The following is a 25,740-nucleotide window of genomic DNA, read 5'->3' on the forward strand; positions in this document are numbered from 1 at the left end:
ACTTGCTATTATATGAATATTTGTTCCACAGACTAACTATGCAAGAAACCTAACTAAGCAGTAAGGAAGATCAGAATTCTTCACTTGGACTTATAGGCCGGCATTCATTCGACATTATATTGACAAGTTAACTACATAAAAGCTGTACCGAAGACTGTTACATTTAAAACAAATCGTAATTGTGCAGTAAAGTTTGAAAAATAATGCTCAAAATGCCATATTTCAAGAAGGTTCTTTTCTGTAATGATTGTTAGCATAAACATCTATCTTCCAGTCTTGTCACAGCCAAGCTTTCATGTGATGTAATTTTTGGACAAGTTGGGCTGATCACGAGGATGCTGCTTCTGTTCAGTCTGTGGCAACTGCTTTTTGATAGAGGCGAAAAGAAAGCTGCTTATGTACCGTGTGATATTGGACAACTTAAAGTGCTCCGAAATTTCACGAAATTTCCGAAGCTGTCCAGTGCTGCGTCTTTCATAGGCTGTGTCGATTTGGGACTAAACCAAGATATTTTCGGTGTAGATTTCACAAGTTTGAATTCGGCAATAGGAAAATTCTTGGATTAAATTTCTTGTCAGTAAATGCATCTTTTCTGCTGCACAGATGGCGACGTACGCAGAGAGGGCCATAAAATTGGTCTTATTACTAGAAACAAAAACTGGATGTCGTTGGCCTTGTTGTTTCTTTGAAGTCTTACAGATTTTATTCTTTTTTATATATTAATATAGGAAAAGGCTTGGAGGCTGGTTCTCTAGATTGCATGTTTTGTTTTGCTGTCTTCCTTCCCACGTTCCTTCTCTTCCTGACCTCCTTTTTTAGGTGTCAACGTGGTTGGGCGATCAGTTTCTTGCGACATCAGGATCGACTTGCCTGTGAGGCGTTGTTTTTATTCGTAGCATGCAAGATTGCAATGATTGTTTCAGTCTAATTTCCTGCTCTGTTCGTTTACAGGCTGTTTCCAAACAACACACAGAGATAGAGCTCGGCAAATCTGACATCATGATCAAGGACCTAGGCAGCCAGAATGGGGTGAAGATTGGCAAAGTAAGCTTTTCAGCATATTTTATGCGTCATGTGTTTTGTTTTGCATGTCTCAATTTTTAGTATTGGAGCTTAAATGGCATTTCGCAGCATACCACCAAAATTGAAAGAACAGTGAGTTTTGTTAGATGTTGTGTGTCTGACGACACTTTTGACATTTTTCTCTGCAACTGCTCCTTAACGGCCTTGCTGTATTTGCTGAGGCTTGAGGGAGTGGGCGTGGAACATTGCATAGAGAGGTACTTACTTCTGTGTATATCTGATATTCTCGTTTTCTTTCTGCAGCGCACTCTCCAGCCTGGTGTCGTGTACAATCTCGACTACAGCAAGGAATTTTCTGTGGCTGGGCTGAAGGCATGGGTCCTGCACGACGAACAAAATGTAAGCAGTCCTACAGTCGTTTGTTTCGGAAGCCTGTCTGTGCATTGACTGTATATAATTTTTTTATGCTCAGATTTATCCAGCACAAGCACAAAAAAAAAAGCAGTTTTCAGCATAGTGTTGTTATTATAACATCTTTCATTTAATTAGGGGTGTGTGAAGAGTGCTTTCTTGAAAACAAATATAAGTAATTTAGCTGTGCCACTCACTTGCTCATGAATAATGTAGGCTTACAGCAAATCTGATGCAAACGTTGTTATAATACTCGCTCGAGGCAGTGAAGTGCTAGCAATGGCGCTTCCATACACCACTCTAACCTATGGAAGTTACGTTGTAGGTGTCGAGACTCAAAAACTGATCACAGCTATGGGCTGCACAGCACAAAGTTGCTTCATATACATGAAACACATTGGAGCATTACCGTTCCTATTGACAAGGACAACAGAAAACAGTTCCTTATCTTATAAAATGAGACAGCAGCATAGAGCAGCGTCGCAGAGCAATCGTGAGCGACTCTTTTTGTAACTGTCTCCTCCTTTGTTCTGTGTGTTGCGGCTGCTTTGTTGGCATAGTATGCCAAGATGTAACAACTGGCCCAGCTAATTCCACTCTTGAGGCAATGAAAACTACATAGTCCGTTCCAAGTTCATGCTCATTATTGGAGTAATATGCAAGCTTGAGAGCATAATCAATTATTTTCAAATAATTAATGTTGTTTATTTAGTTCTTTGAAGTCAATTAGTATTGTATTCGATATTGGAAATTTTATTATTCGCATGGTGTTATGGATGATGTATGCTAAGGTCTTTAAGTACACATGATTCAGCAAGATTCTGAAATAAGTGCATCATTGAATATAGTTTCACGGCAAGTCTGATTGTGACAGCTGTGAAAGCGCATTTTGAGTAGTCTTCTGATGCACGCATATTTTTGCTTTGCAGGGTGCTGGCAAAGATACCGATTCGGACACGTGCTCGGAGTCTCTTTTGACAGCAGTTGAGATAGCCCAGGTGAGTATTTAACAGTGCCAATGCTGTAAGGCAAACAGAAAATGTCATGGCGATTGCACCTGTAATAATGCCAGGTGATCAGCGCTAAATGTATCTTGCGGTTCCTTTCCAATTGTTGCCGTTGCCACTGATGAATTTGTTGCAATTGTGTTCCTGCTATACACTGGGTAAGGTGTATAGTCAGACCATGTGCTGGGTTCACAGGGTTGTCACATTAATGTGGGTGCTTTTTGGGTCCTCTACACTGCAGTGATTCGGCTAGGAACCTTCTAGCACTTACTCACGACTGGGGTTAGTAGTGTATTTGGGTTGTTCTTGCTGCTATGAAACAGACTCCCTGTTTCATATATTTGCCCACTTTTCTCTTTTAAGGATCAGGCTGGTGCCAAGGCCGAGCCTTCAGCATCCAATACATCAAGAGTGGCCTGTGACCATGTGGAGGGTTCTGGAAACATTACTTCGGCACTTGGGCCAATTGCACTTGGTGCTGTCAACAAGGCTGCCGCAGTACGTTGAATCATGTCGGGCTTTTCTCGCTTTCCTTATTGGTACATTGTACTGCACCCTGGCTTGTGTAGAGTTGCTCGATGCATGGCTGGTTGCATCTTGAACTCATAGCAATAGCCCAGCAGCTGGCATTGTGTCCTAAACGTTCCTAGCGGTTTCTTCTTTCTGTCCCTGTTTCCTCTCCCACTGCATAATCTAGCTAACAATATACTTACTTGGGTAATCTCCTCACTCTTCTCTATTCTTCTGTTTCTGGTGGGCACTGAAAAGTGCGGTACTTCAGTTGCAGTTGGTTTAAAAACTTTAATTAGTGCAGCATATCATTACCCTTTAAAAATATTTTGCAGTTGTATGAGGCTTGCCTTGTGGCAGCAGGGGTTGTAGCTTCAGGACAAAAAAAAAAAGCATTCTTAGCGTGAAAAGGGATTATGATGCACCAGCTACTGCGCACGAAGTACAGCACACCTCATTAATTTGAAGCATGGGGAATGGAGTAATGTTTGAATGAACTGCACTTTCCAGTTATCCGGACACAAAACAAAAAAAAAAAAGGGGGCAAATGAGAATTTTCAATCGTGCACAGCTTCATAGCTGCTGCTGTCATGGCGGTTGACAAAGCTGTTTTTAGCAATAACTCCTTCAATAAGAGCTTGTTTGAACTACTCTTTGCCGCATCATTAGCAGTTGCCTAATTTCAAGCATATGAGTATTGGTTTCTGCAGAACATGTTTGTGTATCCCTCTTTGTAGCTGCTAGCAAAGATCGAAGCAAGTGCTTTTAACCGGCACTTGTGTATTCATTTGGGATGCATAAAAAGTGGCGGCGACAGTCTGGTACGTTGTTTCAGTGGCGCAGCGCCGCTTGGAGCAGCTCTAAAACTGGCGATGAGAAGGGGCTGGCAAACAGGCTGGTGCAAGCTGTTAGCCTGAATTATCTGGTAAATTTATATTGGAAATTGCAGGCTGAGTAGTACGGACGTATCAATATTGGTCCCGAAAAATAGACTAATTGCATTTCAAGTTTTCAGTGCATGTGGAAACCTGCCCTTTAATGTCTTTCAATTATTATTTTTCTTCAGTCATCGCAGGAGGCCAATGCTTGCAACAGCACGACTCAGTCTAGTGGAAGCTTCACCCTGCCCGAGATGCCAAACCTGGATTGCACCGAGATGGGTAATTCAGAGGACACGGAGCCCTGCGGAGGGGACGAGAAAGCCAAGTCTGTCACTGGGGCCACTGAAGCACCTGCGACCACTGGTGAAGGAAGTAATACTGTTGTGGACAATGAGAGGGATGCTCTTCAATGTGCACCAATACACAGGTTCCCGGATTCTACTAAGGAGGGCAAGGCTAGTGATGCTTCACCACTCGATGGGGCAAATCCAACCGTGGAGCCTTACTCCGACGATACAGAGTGCTCAGAGGTGCCTTGTTCAAGACAGGATGTAGTAGCCGGGGTTGAGGTTGGCGAAGCAGACCCACTCAGTGCACCGACACAAGGGTTTGACGACACTGACGCACTTGTTGTCACGAGTGCAGAAGGCCCTCTGAAATCAGCTGCACAGCCTACTGTTGATGACACGAAATACAAAGAGGCACATTTTTCAGCCAATGATGATGTGACTGAAGCTGCAGATGAGGATCGTCTCAATGCACCAACACAGGGGTTTCCAGATAATTCCGCTTCATTGCTGGATGTTGCAGATGAAGAAATCCGTCTTAATGCACCCACTCAGCCTATAGATAGTGTATGCTTTAAGGTGCCTCATTCGAGCCACAACAAAGTAGCCAGTGCTGAGGTCGACGAAATGGATCAGCTCAATGCACCGACACAAGGCTTTGGCGATGATTATGAAGTGGCCAGTACTGAGGTCGATGATCTAGATCGGCTCAGTGCACCAAGCGATGACAACGAAGTAACCAATGCTGTGGTCAGTGAACTGGATCGGCTCAGTGCACCAACGCAGGGCTTTGGCGGGGACAACGAAGCGGCCACTGCTGAGGTTGATGACATGGACCGACTGAATGCACCAACACAAGGCTTTGGCGATGACGTTGCAGAGGACATGAATGCGGCGATTTCGACAGCATGCACTAGCCTGGACGAGCAAGAAAGGCTGAATACAGTCACACAGCCTATTGACAGTCACTGTGATGAAGCCAACAATGAAGACTGTTTGCATAGCCCCAGTCTGCTTGGGGGCAGGTCACGGCGTCTCTTGTCTGGACCATCTGACCTAAGCTTTGTGCTTTGCGAAGCGTCCCAACCGTGTCAAGACAATGGGGAGGACGAGGACGAAATTTGTCCGGCGACCCAGAAGGACATTTCACCGCCTCTCAAAGTTCATGCCCTGCTGAAGCACGGGAAAGAAAAGCGCAAAGTACAAGTAGAGGACGACGACAACAATAGTGAGACCCCTCCTTTGTCACCGAAAACAACAGTTGACGAAACACCGCCACCTTCTCCCGGCTTTGTCCCAGAGAGTGACCCAGAAGATAACAATGCAAGTATGGTCACTGCTCGGTGTTCGCTGCCTGCCCTTAACATGACTGACCTCACTATTTACGAAGAATGTACCACCCCTGCCAGTGACATTGGCTCGCCAGTTATAGGATTGTTTGGAAGGGTTTCTGCAAAGAAACGGCGAAGTGGTATGAGCCTCAGGAAGAAACTTCCCTGCGACATTGACTTGGAGCTGGACACAGGAGAAGAGCACCAGCAGGAATCGGTGTTATCAAAAGCTTCCAGAAAGTTGGATTACACTGAGCAAGCACAAACTGCAGATGGAGGTTCAAACACTGTGGAGAACAAAGACATCTGTGCACTTACACGGCTGGAGAAAGATGTTCAAGAAGTGTCCAAGCCTCTTGCTGATAATGCTGGTTGTAGTATTCCTAGCACCGTTAAAGGGAAATTCGCAGCAAGCATTGATCCTAGTGAAAAAGACGACGATGCTCCCTACCTTCACATGAGTGAAATCGAAGGCCTCGAGGGATCGGCTACAGAGGAGGCAAGCAGTTCTGGACCTTGCCGACACTCTGCCACTTTTTCAGGGACAAAGAATGCTGCTGAAGGTCACACGGAAAATGATAAGGTGGCGGACAACTCTGCTAGTCCTGGTAGCACGAAAACTCTCGAGCAACCTTGCTGCCACGAAAAGGTACCAGAGAAAGAGGAGTCGGCTGAGGTTTCGTCTGGTATCGAAAAGTTGCCAGAGATTTTGCCTGATACCGAAAAGGAAAGTGAGGCAGCTTCCACTAGAAAGGGCAGGAGGAAGCAGACGTCAAAAACTTCTCGTACAAGAAAACAGGCTGATGAGAGTGAAGCAGGAGACACCACTTTGGAGGCTGCTGGGCCGCCAGCACGAAGAAGTAGCGGCCGTCAAAATGCCGGCTTGAGAATGAAGTCCATCTTGTCGCTGGAGAAGAGGACGTCTGCATCTGGAAACTTCCGGGAAGACGGCCTGTCGCAGGAGGTTTCTGACAAACAGGATGATGCTGTGCAGGATGTTTCTGAAAATGCACAGGATAAGGCGGTGAAACAGGGATCAAAGCGTGGGCGGAAAGGCAAAGGCGCCGCGAAAGAAGAGCAAGAAATGGCTTCTTCTCCACCTCTTCAGGTACCCTCAGTTGGTGCTGGCTCGGCAACTCTTGAGACTAGCTGGATTGAACGAGGTGTCGAGGAATCCTCATTAAAATCTGGCAATCTTCCAGAAGAGGAAGCGAAATGTGATCGTGGAAGTCTGGCTTCTGAGGAAGAGGAAGTGCATGAGCTAATGGAGGCACCTTCGGTTGCCCTTGTAGGTAAGCGTGTGGAAGACGGAGCTGAGATGTCTTCTTCGCCACTTCCGGAATGCAAGCTTGATTTTACAAATGCTGCTGCTGAGACCGGCTTCTCCGAGCCGTTCACCTCTTTCTCTCAAATACTGGCAGACTGCCAAGTCACTGAAGATGGGAAAACTGGACAAGCTGAGGCCCAGAAGCAAACTGCAGCTGACACAACAACTGTACGGAAAGATGATGCAGCAAGCTCATCTGTTCCTTTGGAGCAGGAGTCTGTAGCTGAGCGACGTAGTCGACCTTCTAGGTTGGCAGAAAACGCTGATGATGGGACAGTGACAAGGAAGACGAAAGAACCAACTCCCAAGACTCAATTGACACGACGCAAGACGACTCGAGGGAGTGCTCGAGACAGTTCTTCTCAACCGGCAGAGGTACTGGTGGAAGACACGCTGAGGGAGTCTGAAGAACCTGAAGCAGTGTCATCTCCTGCTCGGCAGCGGCCAACCAGGGCTGCTAAGCGCGGACGTCTTGCTCGTACCAAAGCCACTAAGAAAGCAGCAGGTTCTGAGTGTGAAGTGCTCAGCACCATTCCAGAAACGGAAGAGCATGAAAATGGCTCTGGTGTCGACAGTTTTCCAGCCCAGCCCCTGCAAGATGTGGATGTAAAGCTATCAGAAGCTCCAGAGGCTTCACCACTTTCCCGTGAAGACACGACAATTTCACAGCCACGCTCGTCGAGAGCGTCTCGGCGTGGCATAAAGAGAGCAACTGAAGCTGCTCAGGTTGGGGCTGATGATGCAGCTGGTGAAGAGCAGAAGGTTGCAATACCTTCCCAGCTAGGAAAAAGAGGCACAAGAGCGCGCATTGCTTGTCAGAACAGAGATTCACAAAATGAAAGTACACTAGATGCTTCATTGAAAAGTGATTTGGAAAGCACGCCTTCATTGAGTCCACGAGCATCTCTACGAGGAAGGAGGGGAAAGAAAGTTTCCCAAGAACCACACGCTAAGGATTGCGAGGACATCCCCGTGGAGCCAGTTTCATCACAACCCAAACCTAAGGCAGTGAGAGGTCGTTCAAGGAGAGGGGGCACCGATGATGCTGTTGCAGAGTCCACATTGGCTGATAGTTCCACTGACACTGAGTTGCTGGACAGCAAAACATCTCGACGCAGAGGGAAGCCAGCAAGTTCATCGCAAGATAAAGGCAGCAAAACCGTGGCAACCACAGGAGCAATTGCTGCGGCTGAAGAAAGCTGTTCGGAGCATCATTCAGACGAAACTGTGGGTTATCAGTCTGGGAGAAAAGGCACTAGGCTGCCTCCAAAGAAACGAGGTCCGCCAGTCTTGGACACTTCAGCGGAGAATGCTTTGGAAAGTGATAGCACAGATGCAGAAGGAAAGAAGACATTGTCTCAGAGTGGGAGAACATCTGCAAGATTGTCGCAGAAGCAGTCCGATGATGACTCCTTCAAAGTGGATGCTGTGAAAGAAAGCCCAAAGGCCTCTGAACTTCAGACAAAAAGTTCACAGCGTAAAAGGGCTGCAAGCTTTTCTCAGGAAAGTAAAATACCTGAACAGACTACCACGGCTCGTCTTGCGAAACGTCTACTAAAAACGGAACCGACAAGCTCAAGGACGAACTCTGAGCCTAGCAGTGAAAGTACACAAAGCCAAAGCCAGGAAACTGGGGGGCAAGGTAAAAAGAAAGCAGCAAAGGTGTGTTCAAAAGTCGAACAAAACACTGTCGAATCCGAACTTCAACTCTCCCCTAAGCACACAAGCGAATCTCCACAGGCAAAGCCTAGTCGTCGTCAAGCATCCAAAATGGCTGCTCCCGCACAGGCACCGGTAACAAGGAAAAGAGATGCACGGCGAGGAGGGAAGCAGGAAGACGCTCCCTTGACTTCAGCAGCACGCACAGTGGAAACTCTGGAGGAGGCCTCCCTTTTGTATTCTCCTCCAAGGGGGGCCAGAAGGAAGAGGCATGTTGCTTCAATGAGCTTCGGCAAAAGCAGGCTGGAGTCTGATGATGACGACGACACCACCGGCAATGAGGAACAAACTCTGGAAGAGATGCAAATCACGTTAGAGCCAAAGTCGAGGCGGAAGGCAGCGGTGAAAGAATCGGCAGTAAAGCAGGAAGTCATTGAGGTATGTTGCATCACTGTTCCTGTCTCTAGTTTAGTTTTAAAGCGATAGCCTTTAACGGCTCATGCTCGCGGATCCTGTCCATCCTTAACGCTTCCGTTACATGGGAGGCGGTAGCTTGCAGCTGACGTGGCCGAGCACCGACTGGACGTAGGGCTTCTTGACATTACGTTTGGCAGGCGCTGCCAACTCTGGACTCTCTTTTAATATGGGAGGGTGATATCACAATCAGCCTGCCAAAACCCTTGCATTCACGTTATCCCTAGGCCACGCAGGCACGTTCATATGACTCGGTTAAAGCGGAGCTTTATGTGTTGGCTGGTAGCTTACGCTATCGCATCATTGCGAAGGTGGGAGTGAAAACAGGGAGAAAGTGGTGCCATAGTGGAGAGCTTTGGACCACTGTGCGATAGAGTCTTTCGCCTCATCGCAGTTTAGTGATCCAAAATGCCCCTAGAATTTTTTTACATGGTAGCTGTATAGAGGACTTGCAGGAATTATGTGCCTTGTGTGTTTTCCTTGTCTGAATAATTGGCCACCCATGATTAGCATTTTTCTGGGTGCTTATATCCCCTTAGAGGGTGTCTAACCACTGGCAGTACGACTGTCGAATGCAGATATGCCAGCTTCTTCCGCTAGCTGAAGCTGAAGCCTTCGGCCACCCTCTGCCATGAGCATCGCCCACTAGCCACCCTCCCACCACACTCTACTTAGCTATAGGATGCCCACCCCACCCATTTTCACATTTTAAGAGTTACCATCCACCAACTACCTAACTATGCCTTCCAGAAGTGTCACACGCTATGAATTTATCTATCTCCACAACACCACCCTGTAGAAATCATTACAGGAGCGGAACCAAACAAAAAGCAGTCCCAAAATCAGTTTCAAAGACTCTAGGGCCAGCTGCCTACCAGAAGAACCACTTGATAAGCCACCTCCCCACCCTAAGTCCCTGCAATGGGGTTCGTTCCTCACCTACCCACCCACGAGACAAAGGGGTCCATCATAAGCTGTCAACTCAACCATGCAGCCCACAACTCAACAAACTGATGTGACCAATTAAAACTGATTGCTTGGCTAGTTGGTGCATAGTCACATAAAGGAAAGGTTAATAGCACAACAAAAAGACACTCACAAATAGGCACAAATAGAGTCACAGGATTGTGTCTATTTGTAAGTTTTTGTTGCGCTATTAACCTTTCCTTTATGAAACTGATGTGAGTTCAGGAATTGAGTTGCGGTGAAGCCACAAAAGCACAAATTATTAAAGTATACTTGTCAAACACGTCACTATTTCTGCAGAATTCTCTCATCAGATGTCCGACTGTGCTGCAAATATTTTTCAACCTCTCTCTTTATGAAGGTTGCTTGAAGTTAGTTTTAGGGAAATAGGCGATTCTTAATTGAAGTCTTACAACAGGCTACATCACGTTTTGTGTGTGCGTGCGTCTGTGCTTCGGGCAGTAGCCAGTTGCAGGAAATTCATCCAGGGCAGAGAAGTCTGTCGTCGAAAACAAATATGGGCACTTTTGCTGGGCAAAGGCCAGGCTCGCCACAATACTGGCCCAATAGTGCAGCTTAGCCTGCTGCTCACGTTGCAGAAAAATGGTGCATAGGGTTCCTCCATCAAAAACAGCTTACTTCCTGGATGGAGAATTTGAGCCCTTGGTACTACAAATGCCCCAAGGTCCAGTGGCAGAACTGAGCAGACAAAAAGGTGCACGACGGGCTGCAGCATGAACTGCAAACTAAACCATTCATCATTGCATGCATGAACGTTCTCACCCACTTGAATCTGTTTTATAAGTTCTTAGGTGCTACGGGCTTTCGATATCAAAGCTCATTAGCCTGGCTGCTGCCCGATACGTCCATTGAAAACCAGGGTGAAGTCTTTGTATTAATCTTTTTCTTTTTTTCAAGTGCAGCCTGCATTTCTACTGCAAGCAGTGTAAACCCAGATTTCTTTCTTCAAGTCCCTCTGATGTTTTGCATGCGGGTATTCCTGTTCTGCATTTCTCAGGGACCGCCAACAAAGCGAGGAAAACTGAAGGGGAACTTGCCCGACGTCGTTCCCGTCGAACCTCCTCGAGGCTCAAGGTCCCAAAAAGGAGAAGGTACAGGCGCTTCATCCCTCAGCACAGCTAAGACCCTGAAGCGCAAGCCCAAAGTTCTCTTCACAGGCATAGACAGCACAGCTGAGGAAGAGGTACAGTTTATAGCTCATTTACTGGATTAAGGCAGTTTGTTTGTAAAAGGCACTTTGAAGGGGAGCCAGAAATGCTCCACTTGTAAGCAGTTCCATTCAAAGCAAGGGAACACATTTCATGAAGCACAACTTCTAAACTGCACCAGCCAGTACTGATGATCGAAAAGGGGATCTATGGTGGTCCGCATCACATTCTTGAGTTGCTTTTTTTTTTTTGCAAAGTAAATGGGCATGTATTAAGAGGCTAGGTAGAAATTGTGCATTCCTTTTGTGGTCAAAGTACTTCTAAAAGTACAGCTGCATCTCTAGCTTACACTTCAACAATCATTTCAGCTCCAAGCTGGTATCGCTTCTCTGAAAATTGGCACAGAATGCATTCTTGAACCACTGAAAAACATGTTTTTCAAGTACCTCGTGCAGCATTTACCACATTCGGTTTGAAGCGAAAGGCCCATTCTTGGCAGCCCCTTGTATGGCAGTTTTTTTTTTAAAGATGAGCACCATTTCTGGCTTCAGGATATCAAACCTCATCACAACATCTGTTTTAGACTGACAGCTTCAGCAAAGCTCCTGCAGAATGTGCAACGTGCAACTTTAAGTGAGAGTGTGCCCATTTCTTGCCGCTCTTCATCACGCTGAAACACCGATTGCACATAGGCCTAACTCAGAGTAACGTTGGCTGTGAAAATGATAGGGAGGCCTACAGATGAGGTTGGCTTGCACAGACCGTAGTGTTGACTATGAAGAATTTGTTCGTGGCTGTGAGACTATCTCTGGCATGTGCGAGCACAAATATGCTTGAGTGGATTCGAAACGTTTAGCTTTCATGCTGTTTGACAGAAGGCAAGAAGCAAGCAGTGTTTGAATTTACGGAACAATTTTACTGCTGCAGACATAAGAACCTGAACAAATAAGCCTGCTTAATTCAAATTCGATTGACCCTTAATTTTCATTTAAGAGATGCACCATACAGTGGAATCTCAATGATACAATTACTCTTGGTCCTGTTGTGTCTGTAACTGGAGTGCGACATGTATGTTTGCCACTGTATGATAAAGTATAATATCACCATCATGTCTGTTCTGCTGCGCATGTGTCAGGTAGCTGAATGTGTATATATGCACTTGTCATGAGCTGCACTGTGAGTAAAGCTGTGTCTTCGAGACTGTCTACTTACTGTGGATGCAACAGGTCCAAATTTTGCTTTGGTATGAATATTAAAAATGGCCTGGGCTGAGTGCATTGCGTACAGTATATTACAGTTGTTGGTGACTTTCTAAAGCCGCGGCATATGATACGATATGATGGGGCACCTGCCAATGGATGCTTGGTAGTGAACATGCCATTCTAAAATGACTGCTTGATAACATGGAGGGTGAAAAAAAGTGCAGACAAGCATTGCAGACAAAGCATATATCTATAGCTTCATAGAGAAGTTATCAATGTCAAATGAATCACGTGTTGCTTTTATGATGTGCAAAAAAAAAAGTCAAACTATGATACATGTGGACAGCCTAAAATTCATGCACACTCATTGTGCTCTCTAGATCATGTACAAGCCACTACCTTTGCCTGCCACGTTTGTTGCGAACATGAGGCCCATACGAGCCTCTAAACACTGGTTCCATTTTATTAATTTCCTTCAACATGTGTCCATTTATTGTGCTTTCCTCTCCGTGCCAGATGGGTTTTCATCAGACACTCAAATTTGTTGTCATCGCTGCTTTTTTTTGCTACCATTTGTTCTCTCAGCTGCTGTTGTCACTGTCTACATTCAAACTGCACTGCGTCTTTCAAGCATTTTTATTCTGAAACGTTGCAATGGCTGGTCACCAGCAACTGATTTTCATTCGCTGGATGGAGTGTGTTTCTGAATTGTTTTGGAAGTACATCCAGATCGCTGATTCTTTCTCGGCATTCATTTCAATTTTCTGTTTGTTTAGCAGACGTTATCAGCACAAGATCTAGTAGTCATTCTTTTGTGACGGTAGTGATGCACATAATTTTCGTAGCAGCTTACTAATCCTGCTATTCTAATCCTTCTTATTGAGAGTTATTCTATGCAGTTTGCTGCTTTGACATCATGTGACCCTGTCAGAATTGCTGTTCTTTTACAATCAATTGAAATTTAATGTCGGCAAAACAATATGCAATCATGTATACACTGTATGTGTAGCCACAAATTCTCGGTTTACGATTATTTCAATCCCGTTGCCAGGTGTGCTGGCTACTAATAGTTACAGGCCTTTAGTGAGCTACTACTTAGAAAAGGAAGAAGATTCATGGCATCTGTCAGCACTGCGTTCCAAGGGGATGGCCATGTTATTCGTCCAGCCCAATTGCATACACATTCATGTGGGTCATGTGTGCCATCTTCATATCCATGGCTTGCCACAGGGGCTCAGTGGTTCGGGCTCTTCACTACTCAGCCAGCCAACACGGGTTCGACCCTGGCCGTGGCGTCCCTCTTTTTTTTTTTTTCATTCAGGCAAAACATTAGGTGCGTGTGTACTGTACGATATTGATGCATGATAAACAACTCCCAGGCGATCGAAATTATCTTGGGGTGTCTACTGTTGGGACCTTCATAACCTGAATTGCTCTGTTACTCCATGAACCAAATAAACCAAACCGTCTTCATGTCATTCCATCACGGTGGCTTGGTGGTAGTTAGGGCACACGACTGCTGGCACCTAGGATGCTGGTTTGATCCAGACCATGTCAGCCACTTTTCAGTGGTGCCGATAAGCAATGTGCAAGTGTGCTGTGTGATGTCAGTGCACATTACAGAACCCCAGATGGTCGAAATTTTTAGAGTTCACTACAATATCATTCATAGCCTTGCGTAACTTTGGGGTTTTAAACCCTATCACACCAGACCAAACATCGTCATGTATGTCATTTTGTACTAGGCCATCTGTCATTGAAACAAGCTATTGTTATATGAATTTATTGATTTAGTAATTTCAGTTTAGCCTGGAAGCAAAGAGAGTTTAAGGATCAAACAAGTGGAGCTGAATGTTCCGATTTTCATTTTTTTGTGTCCGTGTGCAATTTGTACATTTCCAGATAATGCAGACTGCATCACTGAAGTATCCTATTGCAGTTATTTGCTGCTAAACTTGTTATTCAGACACGTCCTGTTTGGTGCAGCCTGCATGAATTTCCTCTTTCTTTTTTTTTTCAGCAGCAGGTGGTAAGAGACCTGGGTGGCGCCGTGGCAACTGCTGCATCAGCTTGCACACACCTAGTCACTGACAAGGTGGGGAACTATGCAAATTCCTGTGTATCACACTCGCCACACTCTCCACATAGCTGGAAAGTCCGCACTGATTTGGACTAAGGTTCTGTGTTTCGGTCAGCACATGCTTGCTTGCAAACTGTAGAGAATCTGTCCGCGTTGCTTGTGGCCTTTTTATTTAATCCTTAATTGCTTTCTATATTAGAATTACTGTAGTGAGTCATTCGCTTATAGCTATAACAGGGTCACTGCTATCAAAATAACATTGTGTCTGACACAGGTGCATATTAAGCAAAGCGATACAAGCACCCAAAAGTGGTGCTTCGCCTTGCCTGCCACATAACTTTATTGTGTGGTCGGGTTGGACACAATGGCTCTTTCAAAGCAGTGACAGTGTTGTAGCTAGAAGTGATTGACCCTGTACATACACATGAGTTGCTGCACCAGGTCAGCAATTGCGACGTCTGCTGCTGAATGCGAGGTTGGCAATTCTGTGCAACTTTCCCTATATATCACCCCTGCCGGCAACCTGCAAAACCCTGTTGGATTTTACTGCAGTTAATATTTTATTTATTCCTAACCTTCAGGGGAGTGTACACATACTGTATAGATGCATAAGCAGTGGAGTTGGAAGTGGTATATGGAGGTAGCAGCTGGTAGTGAGGGAGGTGGTTGTTGGATGCAACGTTGAAGTGAAAAGCACAACCAGTTCTAGTTAGTTACCAGTTACATTTGGCAGATTTCAAAATAACAGCTTGAGGGGCGAGTTGGGGCTGCATAATACCCAGAAATGTTGTGTTTTCTTCTCATGTGAACACAACACAGGCGCACACTACCAACTGTAATATGGAACTGAACACACACTTCCTCTTCGCCACTCAGCTACAACATCCTCTTCTACACTCAAGTACATCTTCTTCACACACCTCTTCTTGCCAAGCAGATAGTAGCACATTCATCCCAGTAGAACACAAACATCGTCCAAGCATGACAGTCACAAATTCTACACCCAATTATATCTCCACAGCCTCTTCTTTGCCAAGCAGATAGTAGCACATTCATCCCAGTAGAACACAAACATCGTCCAAGCATGACAGTCACAAATTCTACACCCAATTATATCTCCACAGCCTCTTCTTTGCCAAGCAGATAGTAGCACATTCATCCCAGTAGAACACAAACATCGTCCAAGCATGACAGTCACAAATTCTACACCCAATTATATCTCCACAGCCTCTTCTTTGCCAAGCAGATAGTAGCACATTCATCCCAGTAGAACACAAACATTGTCTAAGCATGACAGTCACAAAGTCCACCCCATAGACACACGCTAGCAAAAAACCACCACACATGTGCAGTAACACAGGTCCATCCAAAGCACCTCACATGTGCAGTAAGACAGCTCCATCCAAAGCACCTCTTATGAACCCTTACATAGCCACAAAAACTCTGTTGTCTTGCCACTATACGCCACATCTCCTTTACCTTTTTTTTTCCATCAACCCACGCAGGGTGAAATGCATAGCATATACTAGCACGAAACCAGTCTTTAAAGATTCGATTTTGCCTCCTAAACTCCGATTTAAAAATTTGCCACACCCTCTTAACATGACCAACAGACGCCTTAATGACACCAAAACCACTCACTTCTGCAGGAGCCAGTCCCTACGTGAACAAAAAGAACTGCATCTTGCCCGGCATGTCTAAGAAGCGATGCGAGCAATGAGCACATGTACTTGAAGATACCTTAAGTTTACTTAAGTCCACTGTGGTGTTGTTTTGGACAGATATGTATGTACAGAGAAAGGGCATTTGTATTGGGTCATGTGTTTCCTCAGTCCTATGTAACATCTTACCTTCAGTTGACAGAGCAATTTATACATCCCTTAATGGTTCAGGTTTTAAAATTTTTAAGTATGTTGATTTCTTAGTGATTTTGGATAAGGGCTCTGCATTGATTCAAAGTGTGGAAAGCATCCTTTCTGTTTTTAGGCTACAAGGGAAAGGACTTGCTTTTACCCATGAGCTACCTGTGGATAACAAGTTGCAGTTTCTAGAAATATAAAAATTTGTGGTGGGTTGGCATGTTAGAAGTATTTTCCCAGGGCTAAAAAAGAGCTACTTTCATATAGGTCAGACCATTCAAAAACTGTTAAGAGTGATAGCTTCTCTTTGTTTGGAGTCAGCCCTGTTAAAGTCATGTGAACATATGGCTGAGGATAGCCTCCATAACCAAATACAAAGGCTTCAGCTGGCAGAGACTCTGCTTCAGAAAATGAAAGGCAAAAAAAGAATTGCAGCTAAGTTGAGAAATAAACACACACAAGTGATACCTTATATTCATAGAGTGGTGCACTGCCTAAAAAAGGTGCCAGGCAGGTATGAGGTGCCGGTTGGGTTTTCTGCGCCAAAAAAACTGGGTGGTTTGTGTGCAATAATAGGGAGGAGAAAGAAAGCACAATGTGAAATGAAGCATGTAAAGAGTTTTATCGGCTGTGTGGTGGGAATGATTTAAGAGATTCCACTGACGTGCGTAAAAGTGTATATAGGCCAGACTGGAAGATGTAATAATGATAGAATAAGGGAAGTCCGTAGAAAATGGAAAGGGCTCAAATTTACCCCTGCACTGTCAGAAGTGCAAGTGTGAGCCATTGTTTAGTAGGCTTAATATTTTAGGGAATAGTCGGGACAAGATTGCCCGCAAAATTTTAGAGGCGTTTTGGATTCAGAAGAAAGAAGATGTGTTAGTGAAGCCTCGCTGTGTTTACGCAGGAAAGAATTTACTTTTATTGAAGAATCTTCCTGAGTAATGAAAAGATTTGAGTTTATTATCACCCCTAAAGCTATTATTCTGAGACACCTTTCTTGTATTGTGGCCATGTTATGCGTTTTTATCCTACTTATCCTCAAGTACATGTGCTCATTGCTCGCATCGCTTCTTAGACATGCTAGGCAAGATGCAGTTCTTTCTGTTTATGTAGAGACTGGCTCCTGCAGAAGTGAGTGGTTTTGGTGTCATCAAGGAGTCTGTTCGTCATGTTAAGAGGGTGTGCCTAATTTTCAAACAGAGTTTTGGAGGCAAAATCGGATCTTTAAAGACTGGTTTCGTGCTATATGTTATGCATTACACCCTGCGTGGGCTGATGGAAGAAAAAAGGTAAAGGAGATGTGGCGTATAGTGGCGTATGGGGGTTAATTAGAGGTGCTTTGAAGGGACCTGTCTTACTGCACATGTGTGGTGATGTTTTGCTAGTGTGTGTCTATCTGGTGAACTTTATGTCGATCATGCTTGAACGATGATTGTGTTGTACTGGGACAATTGTGCTTCTATCTGCTTGGCAAAGGAGAGGCTGTGGAGATATAATTGGGTGTAGAATTTGTGGCTGTGATGCTTGGACAATGTTTGTGTTCTACTGGGATGAATGTGCTACTATCTGCTTGGCAAAGAAGAGGTGTGTGTGAAGAAGATGCACTTGAGTGTAGAAGAGGATGTTGTAGCTTAGTGGTGAAGAGGAAGTGCGTGTTCAGTTCCATATTACAGTTGGTAATGTGCGCCTGCATTGTGTTTTTGTCTCATGGGATTGTGTTTGTTGCGCCACATTTTTGGGTGGCAGATTTGTTTAGGGGGCAGTTCTGTAAGGCCACTCAGTGCTCTAGCTTTTGTAATATGAACCTTACTGTTACGCAGTATGCTGGGAGCGACCCGTTACATTGTTTTGAGTGCCTTCTGTGCTTGTTTTGCCGCATCATGTTTCACTTGCCACCCTCCCCTTTGTTTGTTTTCTTTTTTTTTTTCTTTATGCTGCAAGCAGTTTCGAAGGACTGTGAAAGCATTGTGCTGCATCGGCAAAGGGATACCAATCGTCGATGTGGCCTGGATTAAGAAGTGTCAGCAAGCAAAGGCCTTCGTTGGTGAGTTGCAGTCTCTCTCCCGCTGCTTCTCCTCTTGCCTCCTTGCTCCTTGTTTAGCTTGCATAGCAGGAACGTACGCACAGAAATGGAAACGCCTGCAGCACCACTAAACAAAGCAGTGTTTGTACAGATTTTACAGCCATTTTGGTCATGTTATGCTCACTAAGTGCTGTGTATAACATTCTAGTGCAACATGGAACAGTTTGAGCAACTCGATCTCCCACTACAGCTGTCCCAATAATTGCTTTGACATGTTCACTGCAACAGCAATTTTTCAAGATTTAATCGTCAACCTTACGCTCGATTTTTTACGCATCCATACACAGTAGTAGAATTGGAAATTTTATCTAATAAATGTAGCTCATTCACACAACCTTTTTGCCTGTGTGGCAATGACATAACAAGGTTTAACTCTGTGCCGGTGTGTGTATGTGTGTTATTTATGTCAGCATTAGCAGTTATACAATCACAGCAGTGTCTTTTGAATGGGTGAGGGGACAGGAAAGCAGGAGCAGCACTTTAAAACATCCTTCTGCCCTTACAGTTTTCACTCGTTTCTTGTAACTGCTGTGATTTAAAGGGTAATTGAAGAAGCTTGAAATCAAAGTGTACAGTGTCCCACGGAGAAGAAAATCGTAAGGGTAACATCAATGGACAAATGTAGAAAGCACTGAGAGCTAGGGAACACGCACACATACCAGATATTTTGCAGAAATCACAGAGAAATGCACCTGGGATGGGCATGTAGGGTGTGCGGTAAATCGCCAGTGATCCAATAGGGTAGCATATCAGATTAAGTAGCAGGGGGGGATCAGCTGGGGAGATGAAACGAAAGTTGTGTCAAAACAGCGGCTGCTCCTGGCTCCGGCCTCTGTGCTGCAGTGGAAACAACTGGAGGGTTGACGATGATGGCCAGCTGCTATGGCTTCTCTGCTCATGATTGCAGATCACATGCCTTATCTCCTGCAAGACAAGAAGGCCGAGAAGTCTCTCAAATTCAGCCTCTCTGAGACGCTGGCCAAGGCGGCGACACAGGGTGGTGTGCTTCATGGCTGGAATATTCATGCCACTGCACATGTCCAGCCTTCACCTCCCGACATGAAAGGTACCTTTAATGTTATAAGCATTTGCTGACGATGTGGCTGTGCCGTAGACTTTCTTCACCTAGTGACCTGCCTACTCCTTTCCTTCCAGAAATAGTGGTATGTGCTGGCGGCAAGGTGAGCAACTTTTTGTTTGTTTGCTTGCTTCTGCTTACTGTTGCATAAAAGAAAGACATAGAGTGGGAGTCTGGTCTTTCACCCTTACCACTGTGGCATTTTACTTTGCAATGAAGCTCCTTTCCTTTCTTTTTTATTTTTTTTTATTACAGAACTGTAGAATGGAAATTTACTGAGATTCTTTAGGCACAAAAAAATGGTACTACATAAACCATAGTGAAAGAGGTCCCAGGCTCATGGCTGAATTGTGACCTTCTATAAATGAATGTATAAATTTAGGCACAATAATATTGGAACAACAATTGGAGCCGAAAGGAAACAAAACCAGCGAAGGCAATATGCCAAATGAAGATAGAAGAAAAAAGCAACTTGAAAATTTCTTAGGCGGTTGTTGCTGTAAGAATAAGGTACATGAAAGTATTCTAAAATTTAATAACGGCTTCTTGACATGCGTACGAATGAAGTGTGAAATATGGATAAACCGGTGTACAAAGTGAACAGATTGTTTGGTGGTTCTTAATATTTATTTAAAGGCTAAAAAACACAAAACAAGCACGGAGGAGATGATGATAGTGTTTTTTGTGTTTTTCCTGTGTTTTTTGTACCTTTAAATATTACGAATGCACTATAACCAACTAGCCCAAACACAAGTTCTCTTGTTTGGTGGTAGTTTTACGCTATTGCATTGTAATGGATAACTATGTTTTAAACAGATGATGAGGATCTTTGACATGAGAAAGCAGGTTATTCAAAATGTTTGAAAGTGCAGAGGAAGAGTTGTGTGATTCCCGTTGTTTGTTTTACAGTTGGTAGGGTAAAATTATTGTCCTTAGCAAATCTTGTTTTGGTTATTATTGACACAGGCTTCCCTTTTGACTACATTTGAATGTATGGCACAGCTTTGTAGGTTAGGATCGCAAGACTGGAGGTCATTCGGGAAGTGATTGGTAAAATTTTTTGATCGTGCAGAAGTGATAGCGCATTGCTTTGGTGTAAATTGCAAGTTATTACACATATAACCTGATTTTCAATATGTTGTATACAGATTTAAATATGATGTGTAAATTTCCCCATGAAGTGATGCAGTAATTAAAACGACTATGAATGAAAGCACAGTAAAGAGATGTTCAACTACCACAAGGGATGCGCTCTTGGTAATGCTCTGATGTCGAAAACTCATTTGTGCGTGAGAGTTGCTTAGTGTATTCGAGGTTAGCGTCTAGAGTGGTGCTAAAAGGTGCAGTGGTCAGATACTTCTGTGGAATGGGAATAGAGAGTGATGGGATGTATGCTGGAGTCCTGCGATTGGATCTAAATACCGTGAATGTTGTTTTGAAAGGGTTAATATGTAAGCAGTTATGATGACATCAGAATAAAATAATGTTACAGACAAGGAAAAGGGGAATCCGATAGTGGCGTAGACAAGAGCGCTCACGCTAGTAATTCCTCTCTCATTGCCATCAGTCATGTTCTGTCTTCCTGTGTTCATCAGCTTGCTGCATTGTAGCAGTATTATTGATCAGTACTATGCATTATTGTTAATGAGTGAATTGATATATCAGTAGCTATAGTAGTATCATCGACACACAAGGAAAGGGTCCTTATTTAGCAAAGTAGCTGGGTAGATCATTAATGCAGTAGACTCCCTTTAAGACGAACTCCAAGGAACCATGAAAATTGTTCATCTTATCAGAAGTTCGTCTAATCAGGAGTGCTTCCAAAAATGATGTTTGAGCATGCAGAGTGTGTCTAAATACCTCGTATATGGGAACAAATGAATAAAATGGCCTTTCAGGAAAATAAACTGCAATACAAGCATTTATTGGACTAATGATTGTCTACTACACTTTGCAGTAGTAAGGCATCAGGCATTGACTGTTACCCAGTCTTATTTTTTTTTATGTCTGTCGTGAAAATCGACGGCCTGCTACAAAAGCAGACATCTCGCTTAACTTTTGAAGATACCCTTCAGTGCCCTCACACTGTTCAAAAAACTGCACTAAAGTGTCTAGGCAGGCATCAGCTGCATCACAGGTAACTAGTGCAGATTCAGGCATAACATTCAAGCTGTCATCTTCAGCAGCAGTTTTCGATGGTAGGTCAAGCACTTCTTCAATCAGAGCGTCCAGTGTGTCAGCCCTACATGTTTCTACACTTTCGTCAATGCTGACATACGCACTGATGTCAATGAACACACCCTTACTGCTCAGCGCAGAAACAATGCTTCTATCCTCCAAGTTCGCAGTGTGGTCCTCATTCGTAGTATCGCAGTCATTCTGCACTGAGCAATCACTAAGCGCCACAAATCCTGCATGGCGGAAGGCGTTGGCAATAGTGGCTTGAGTAACCTGCTCCCAAGCGCTCGTCAGTAAATGGACAGCACTTAACAGGTTAAGTGTGTACTCCTTACTGCTCTCCATGCAAATCAGCATCCTTTGCAGCAAAGAGCGACGATAGTGCCTCTTCAAGCTACTTATTACTCCCGGGTCTATAGGCTGCAGCTTCGCCGTTGTATTCGCTGGTAGAAACTCCAGTCGGATGGCATGAAGTCCGTCGACGTGGCCGTGTCCGGGACAGTTGTCAACAACAGTGAGAACTTTTCTCTTCTGTCTCTGGAAGTGGCGATCCATCTCTTGAAGCCACTGCTCGAAAAGTGCCTGCGTCATCCACGCTTTTGAATTAGCCATGTACGTGACCGGCAGCGTTTTTATGTTTTTAAAGCAGCGTGGTGCTTTAGATTTGCCAATCATCAGCAACTTCAGTTTGTCAGTCCCAGTCATATTTGCGCCCACGAGGACCGTTACTCGAAGCTTGCTCCGTTTGCCCGCCACGCAGTCATCACCAGCAAATGTGAGCGTTTTATTTGGAAGTAGCTGGTAGAAAAGCGCAGTTTCATCCACATTGTATATGTCTTGAGGGTCATATTCGTCCATGAGTTCATTCTTCTTGTTCTGCCTCCAATCGCTGCAGACCGCTTCATCCACTGCAGCGGCCTCGCCGACAACACAACGAAAGGCCAGTCCATGCCTTTTCCGAAAACGGTCGAGCCACCCATCGCTGCACGCAAACTCAACATTTAGTCGCAGGGCGATTTCTTCCGCCTTAACTTTCAGTAGCACTACATTCACTGGCAAATTCGCACTGCGCGCTCTCTTCACCCAGGCAAGCAGAACGTCTTCAAGGTCTTTGTGCATAGCTGTGCGCATCCTCTTCCGCTTCAGCGCAAACTCACCATCTTCCAAAGCACCGGTAATCCGCACTTCGTCCTTCACGATACCGCTCACTGTACTTTTCGCGATGCCGAACTTGCGCGTTATTTCAGTCTTTGAAAGCCGGCCGGCGCAAACTTCGGTCAAAACTTCGGCCTTCTCACGAAGCTCAAGCGGCTTTTTTCGAGTTGTTGGCCGACTAGCCATAGTAGGAACACGGCGCGCACGAAAACAAACGGCGCACACCACGAGGTGACAGCGTACAGCCTGGTAGAAAATTGCGGGACACGACGCGCACACCCGCCACGAACAATAAATCTGTGCACTGCGTAGTAGTTGTCGGCGGTCAGCAAAGGCGCTGAGCTCGATAGCACTGGCATGACGACACTATCACGTGATCACCATTGGGAAACGTCATTGGCTGCTTTTTCTTCCCACCCTTTTTTTTTTTTTCCGCGTTTCGCTAGTTTTGCTGGCCGGGCCGCGCATGCTCTTTTTTTTTCTCTCTCTCTCTGTCTTCCTCTCTGCGCTCTGTTTCGTCCTTGCCCGAGGTCGTACCAAGACAGCCGGCGCAACGCGAAACGCGAACCTACTCCTACTGCGGGGACAAAAGGAGTGATCGGGGGAACGGTGGGAGAGGACGAGCAGCGGCACTCTTCCGCCTTCGTAGAATCTCATTTCCGACGCCGACGTGCTTGGGTCTGCGTGCATCGGCGGCACGGATGGTCGTGGCACTAAAAAGCTTTTTTTTTTTTTCTTTCCGCTAAGAGCGCTGCTTGGACGGTCGAGTAAGCTGCGCAGGTGGGATGCGGCCGGCCGTGAAAATTCATCTTAACCGATTAGCGATTGCAAAGTGATCATCTTAAGCGGATTTTTTTTGCATTGACTCTATGGGGAACCAAACAAACGACCTCCACTGTTCATCTTAACCGAGGGTTCATCTTAAGCAAGTTCGTCTTAACGGGAGTCTACTGTATAAATTAAAAACAGGAGTGAGCCGAGAATGGAACCTTGAGGTCCACCTGTACTATAAAAGGTGTTCAAGTTAGAGAGCACGTTAGAAAAATGGACACGGCCTGCTCTCTCGAGGAGTGGGACTAAAGTGAGAGAAATCTGACTATACGTTATGTACCGAGCAGAAACAAATGCAGTGTTTTGATCCACATTAACTTGTGTCTTATGCATCATTCCAGAGCAAAAACAGACCATAAGATGTCTTTGCTGTTTTAAATGTACTCCTGTACTCCATTTCACAAGCTTTTTGCAGCTGGCAGCCTGGGCCAATGAGGATGTCGTGCACATGGTTGTGTTCCGACCACATTCTTACGCTGCAGTTGACCGGTGCATAGTCATAGGTCATGTTGTATGTGTCATCCTTATTGGTCTAGGTAAACCTTTCCTTTTGTAGTGAAAATTAAATTTGCTTACTGGATAGGTGCAGTACCTGCCGTATTTCACGGTGGATGAATAGAGAAAGGGGAAATGGGAGTGTAAGAAAAGAGAAAGCTGAATGTGAATTCCATCTCACTCTCTCATTTCAAAGGAAAAGCCAGAGCTGTCAACTTCTTCCAGCTCGGCAATGCCATGTGGTTTCATGACATTGCACCACCCGATGACCAATCAGTGCTGGTCATGTCATCTACAAACTACCACCTGCCAGAGATATGCGCGTCCCCCCTAAACTTGTATTTTGCTCTTAAACAATGTAGTAGGCTTTGCTTAAAGTCACATTAATCTTACATTCACAATGCCAGCGACACATTTTCTCGAGAACTGAGCCTTACCTATGTTACAATTTCTAACATGGCATTGTTAGACACAGCTGTACCAACATTATGCTGATAGTACCATCAAGTTGCTACATTGATGACTTTGCCTTTCGACAAAAGGTTTGCTGCCAATGAGGAGGCCAGCACACTCATGCGTTGGCATGCATCCCCTCTCTGAGCAAAGCCAGCTTGCCTTTAACTGTAGATGCCGGCTTGTACATCATTGAAAGCAGATACGAAGAGAACTGAGAGCAGAAAATACAAACAGCACTGGTCCTGTTTACCTTTAAGGCGGCAACATCAGAACGCCCATTATTGCAGAGAGTGTCCGGCTTTGGAGTGTGAAGCCTCAGTGGAGCAAGGAGAACCCTCTCAATATTCAGGTGGGGAAAAAAAATAAAAGTGGGGTATTAATTTATACTCTGCCACATGGATTACATTGATAGTCTGTGAATTGCTATTACTTGGTCCTTGTGTTCCTCACTGCACAGATGGATCAGTAATGGCGGGCTTTCTTTGAAATCATTGTAATTCCGCAGACTGAGCTCTTTTCCCATTTTCCTTACTTTAGTACCTGGATGCCATGCCAACAAGGCCCACAACTTCTGGTAACAACACCGTAATCGTGTCGTGTAAAGACGACGCCAAAGCCTGCACACGAGCAAGGAACAATGGAGTGCCGATAGTATCGGTGGAGTTTGTGCTGTCGGGACTGCTGCGGTACAAAGTCGACATCGACACCCACCGTCTCGGTTAAAACTGCGACGCAACAGTACAAACAAGAGAGTTGGGTGGGGAATAATGAGGTCACCATGTAATGCTGCATCGCAGGCTGCGGAGCACAGAAGCCTCGCTTTGTATGTCTGCAGACTTTTAAAAAAGCATTTTGCATCGACATTTCTTGTAAATATGTATAGACCAGCATGTCTAATCATGTGTAGTGTTTTAATGGCAGTGCCCATACTATTTGTTACATCACAGCTGTGGATTCTGAACTTTTTTTTTTGTGGAATTTCTTTTAAGCAAGGTTTTATCTTCGGACTTGATTTTACCTGCGATGCACCATGTACCAATAAATTTTCTTCAAAAAAATGCAAAATTTTGTTCGTGTCTTCTGCTGCATGCAAAACTAGGTGTGTGCAAATACCAAACATTAACTTTTGTATCTAATATCAAATGGTTGAAATATGGAACTTTTTTCAGCAGAGTCAAACATGCGCAAAGGCTTCAACTGACTGCAGAAAATTTGAAATTATCGGATGTCCCCAGAAAATGGCTGCGACTCTTGCGTCACGGTAATATTATCGAA

General features: G+C 44.8%; 1 protein-coding gene across 2 annotated transcripts in view; it reads left to right on the forward strand.

Moving 5' to 3' along the window:
• Positions 1-25,530, forward strand: part of LOC146180369 (uncharacterized) — a 29,718-nt gene extending 4,188 nt beyond the window's left edge. Inside the window, exons 3-14 of one of the 2 annotated variants that reach the window (XM_084579564.1) lie at positions 820-872; positions 952-1,044; positions 1,327-1,422; positions 2,364-2,432; positions 2,805-2,939; positions 4,018-8,874; positions 10,895-11,080; positions 14,268-14,342; positions 18,134-18,233; positions 19,180-19,338; positions 19,428-19,453; positions 25,003-25,530. In XM_084579564.1, the coding sequence (XP_084435690.1) occupies positions 820-872; positions 952-1,044; positions 1,327-1,422; positions 2,364-2,432; positions 2,805-2,939; positions 4,018-8,874; positions 10,895-11,080; positions 14,268-14,342; positions 18,134-18,233; positions 19,180-19,338; positions 19,428-19,453; positions 25,003-25,188 (6,035 nt within the window). In that variant the 3' untranslated portion in view covers positions 25,189-25,530. The remainder of the gene's footprint in view (positions 1-819; positions 873-951; positions 1,045-1,326; positions 1,423-2,363; positions 2,433-2,804; positions 2,940-4,017; positions 8,875-10,894; positions 11,081-14,267; positions 14,343-18,133; positions 18,234-19,179; positions 19,339-19,427; positions 19,454-25,002) is intronic. The other variant, XM_084579565.1, reaches the window with a different exon arrangement.
• Positions 25,531-25,740: the final 210 nt, after the last annotated feature.

Source organism: Amblyomma maculatum, chromosome 9, assembly GCF_055883805.1.
Source record: "Amblyomma maculatum isolate TAMU_Amacu chromosome 9, ASM5588380v1, whole genome shotgun sequence".
NCBI classification, from domain to species: Eukaryota; Metazoa; Arthropoda; class Arachnida; order Ixodida; family Ixodidae; genus Amblyomma; species Amblyomma maculatum.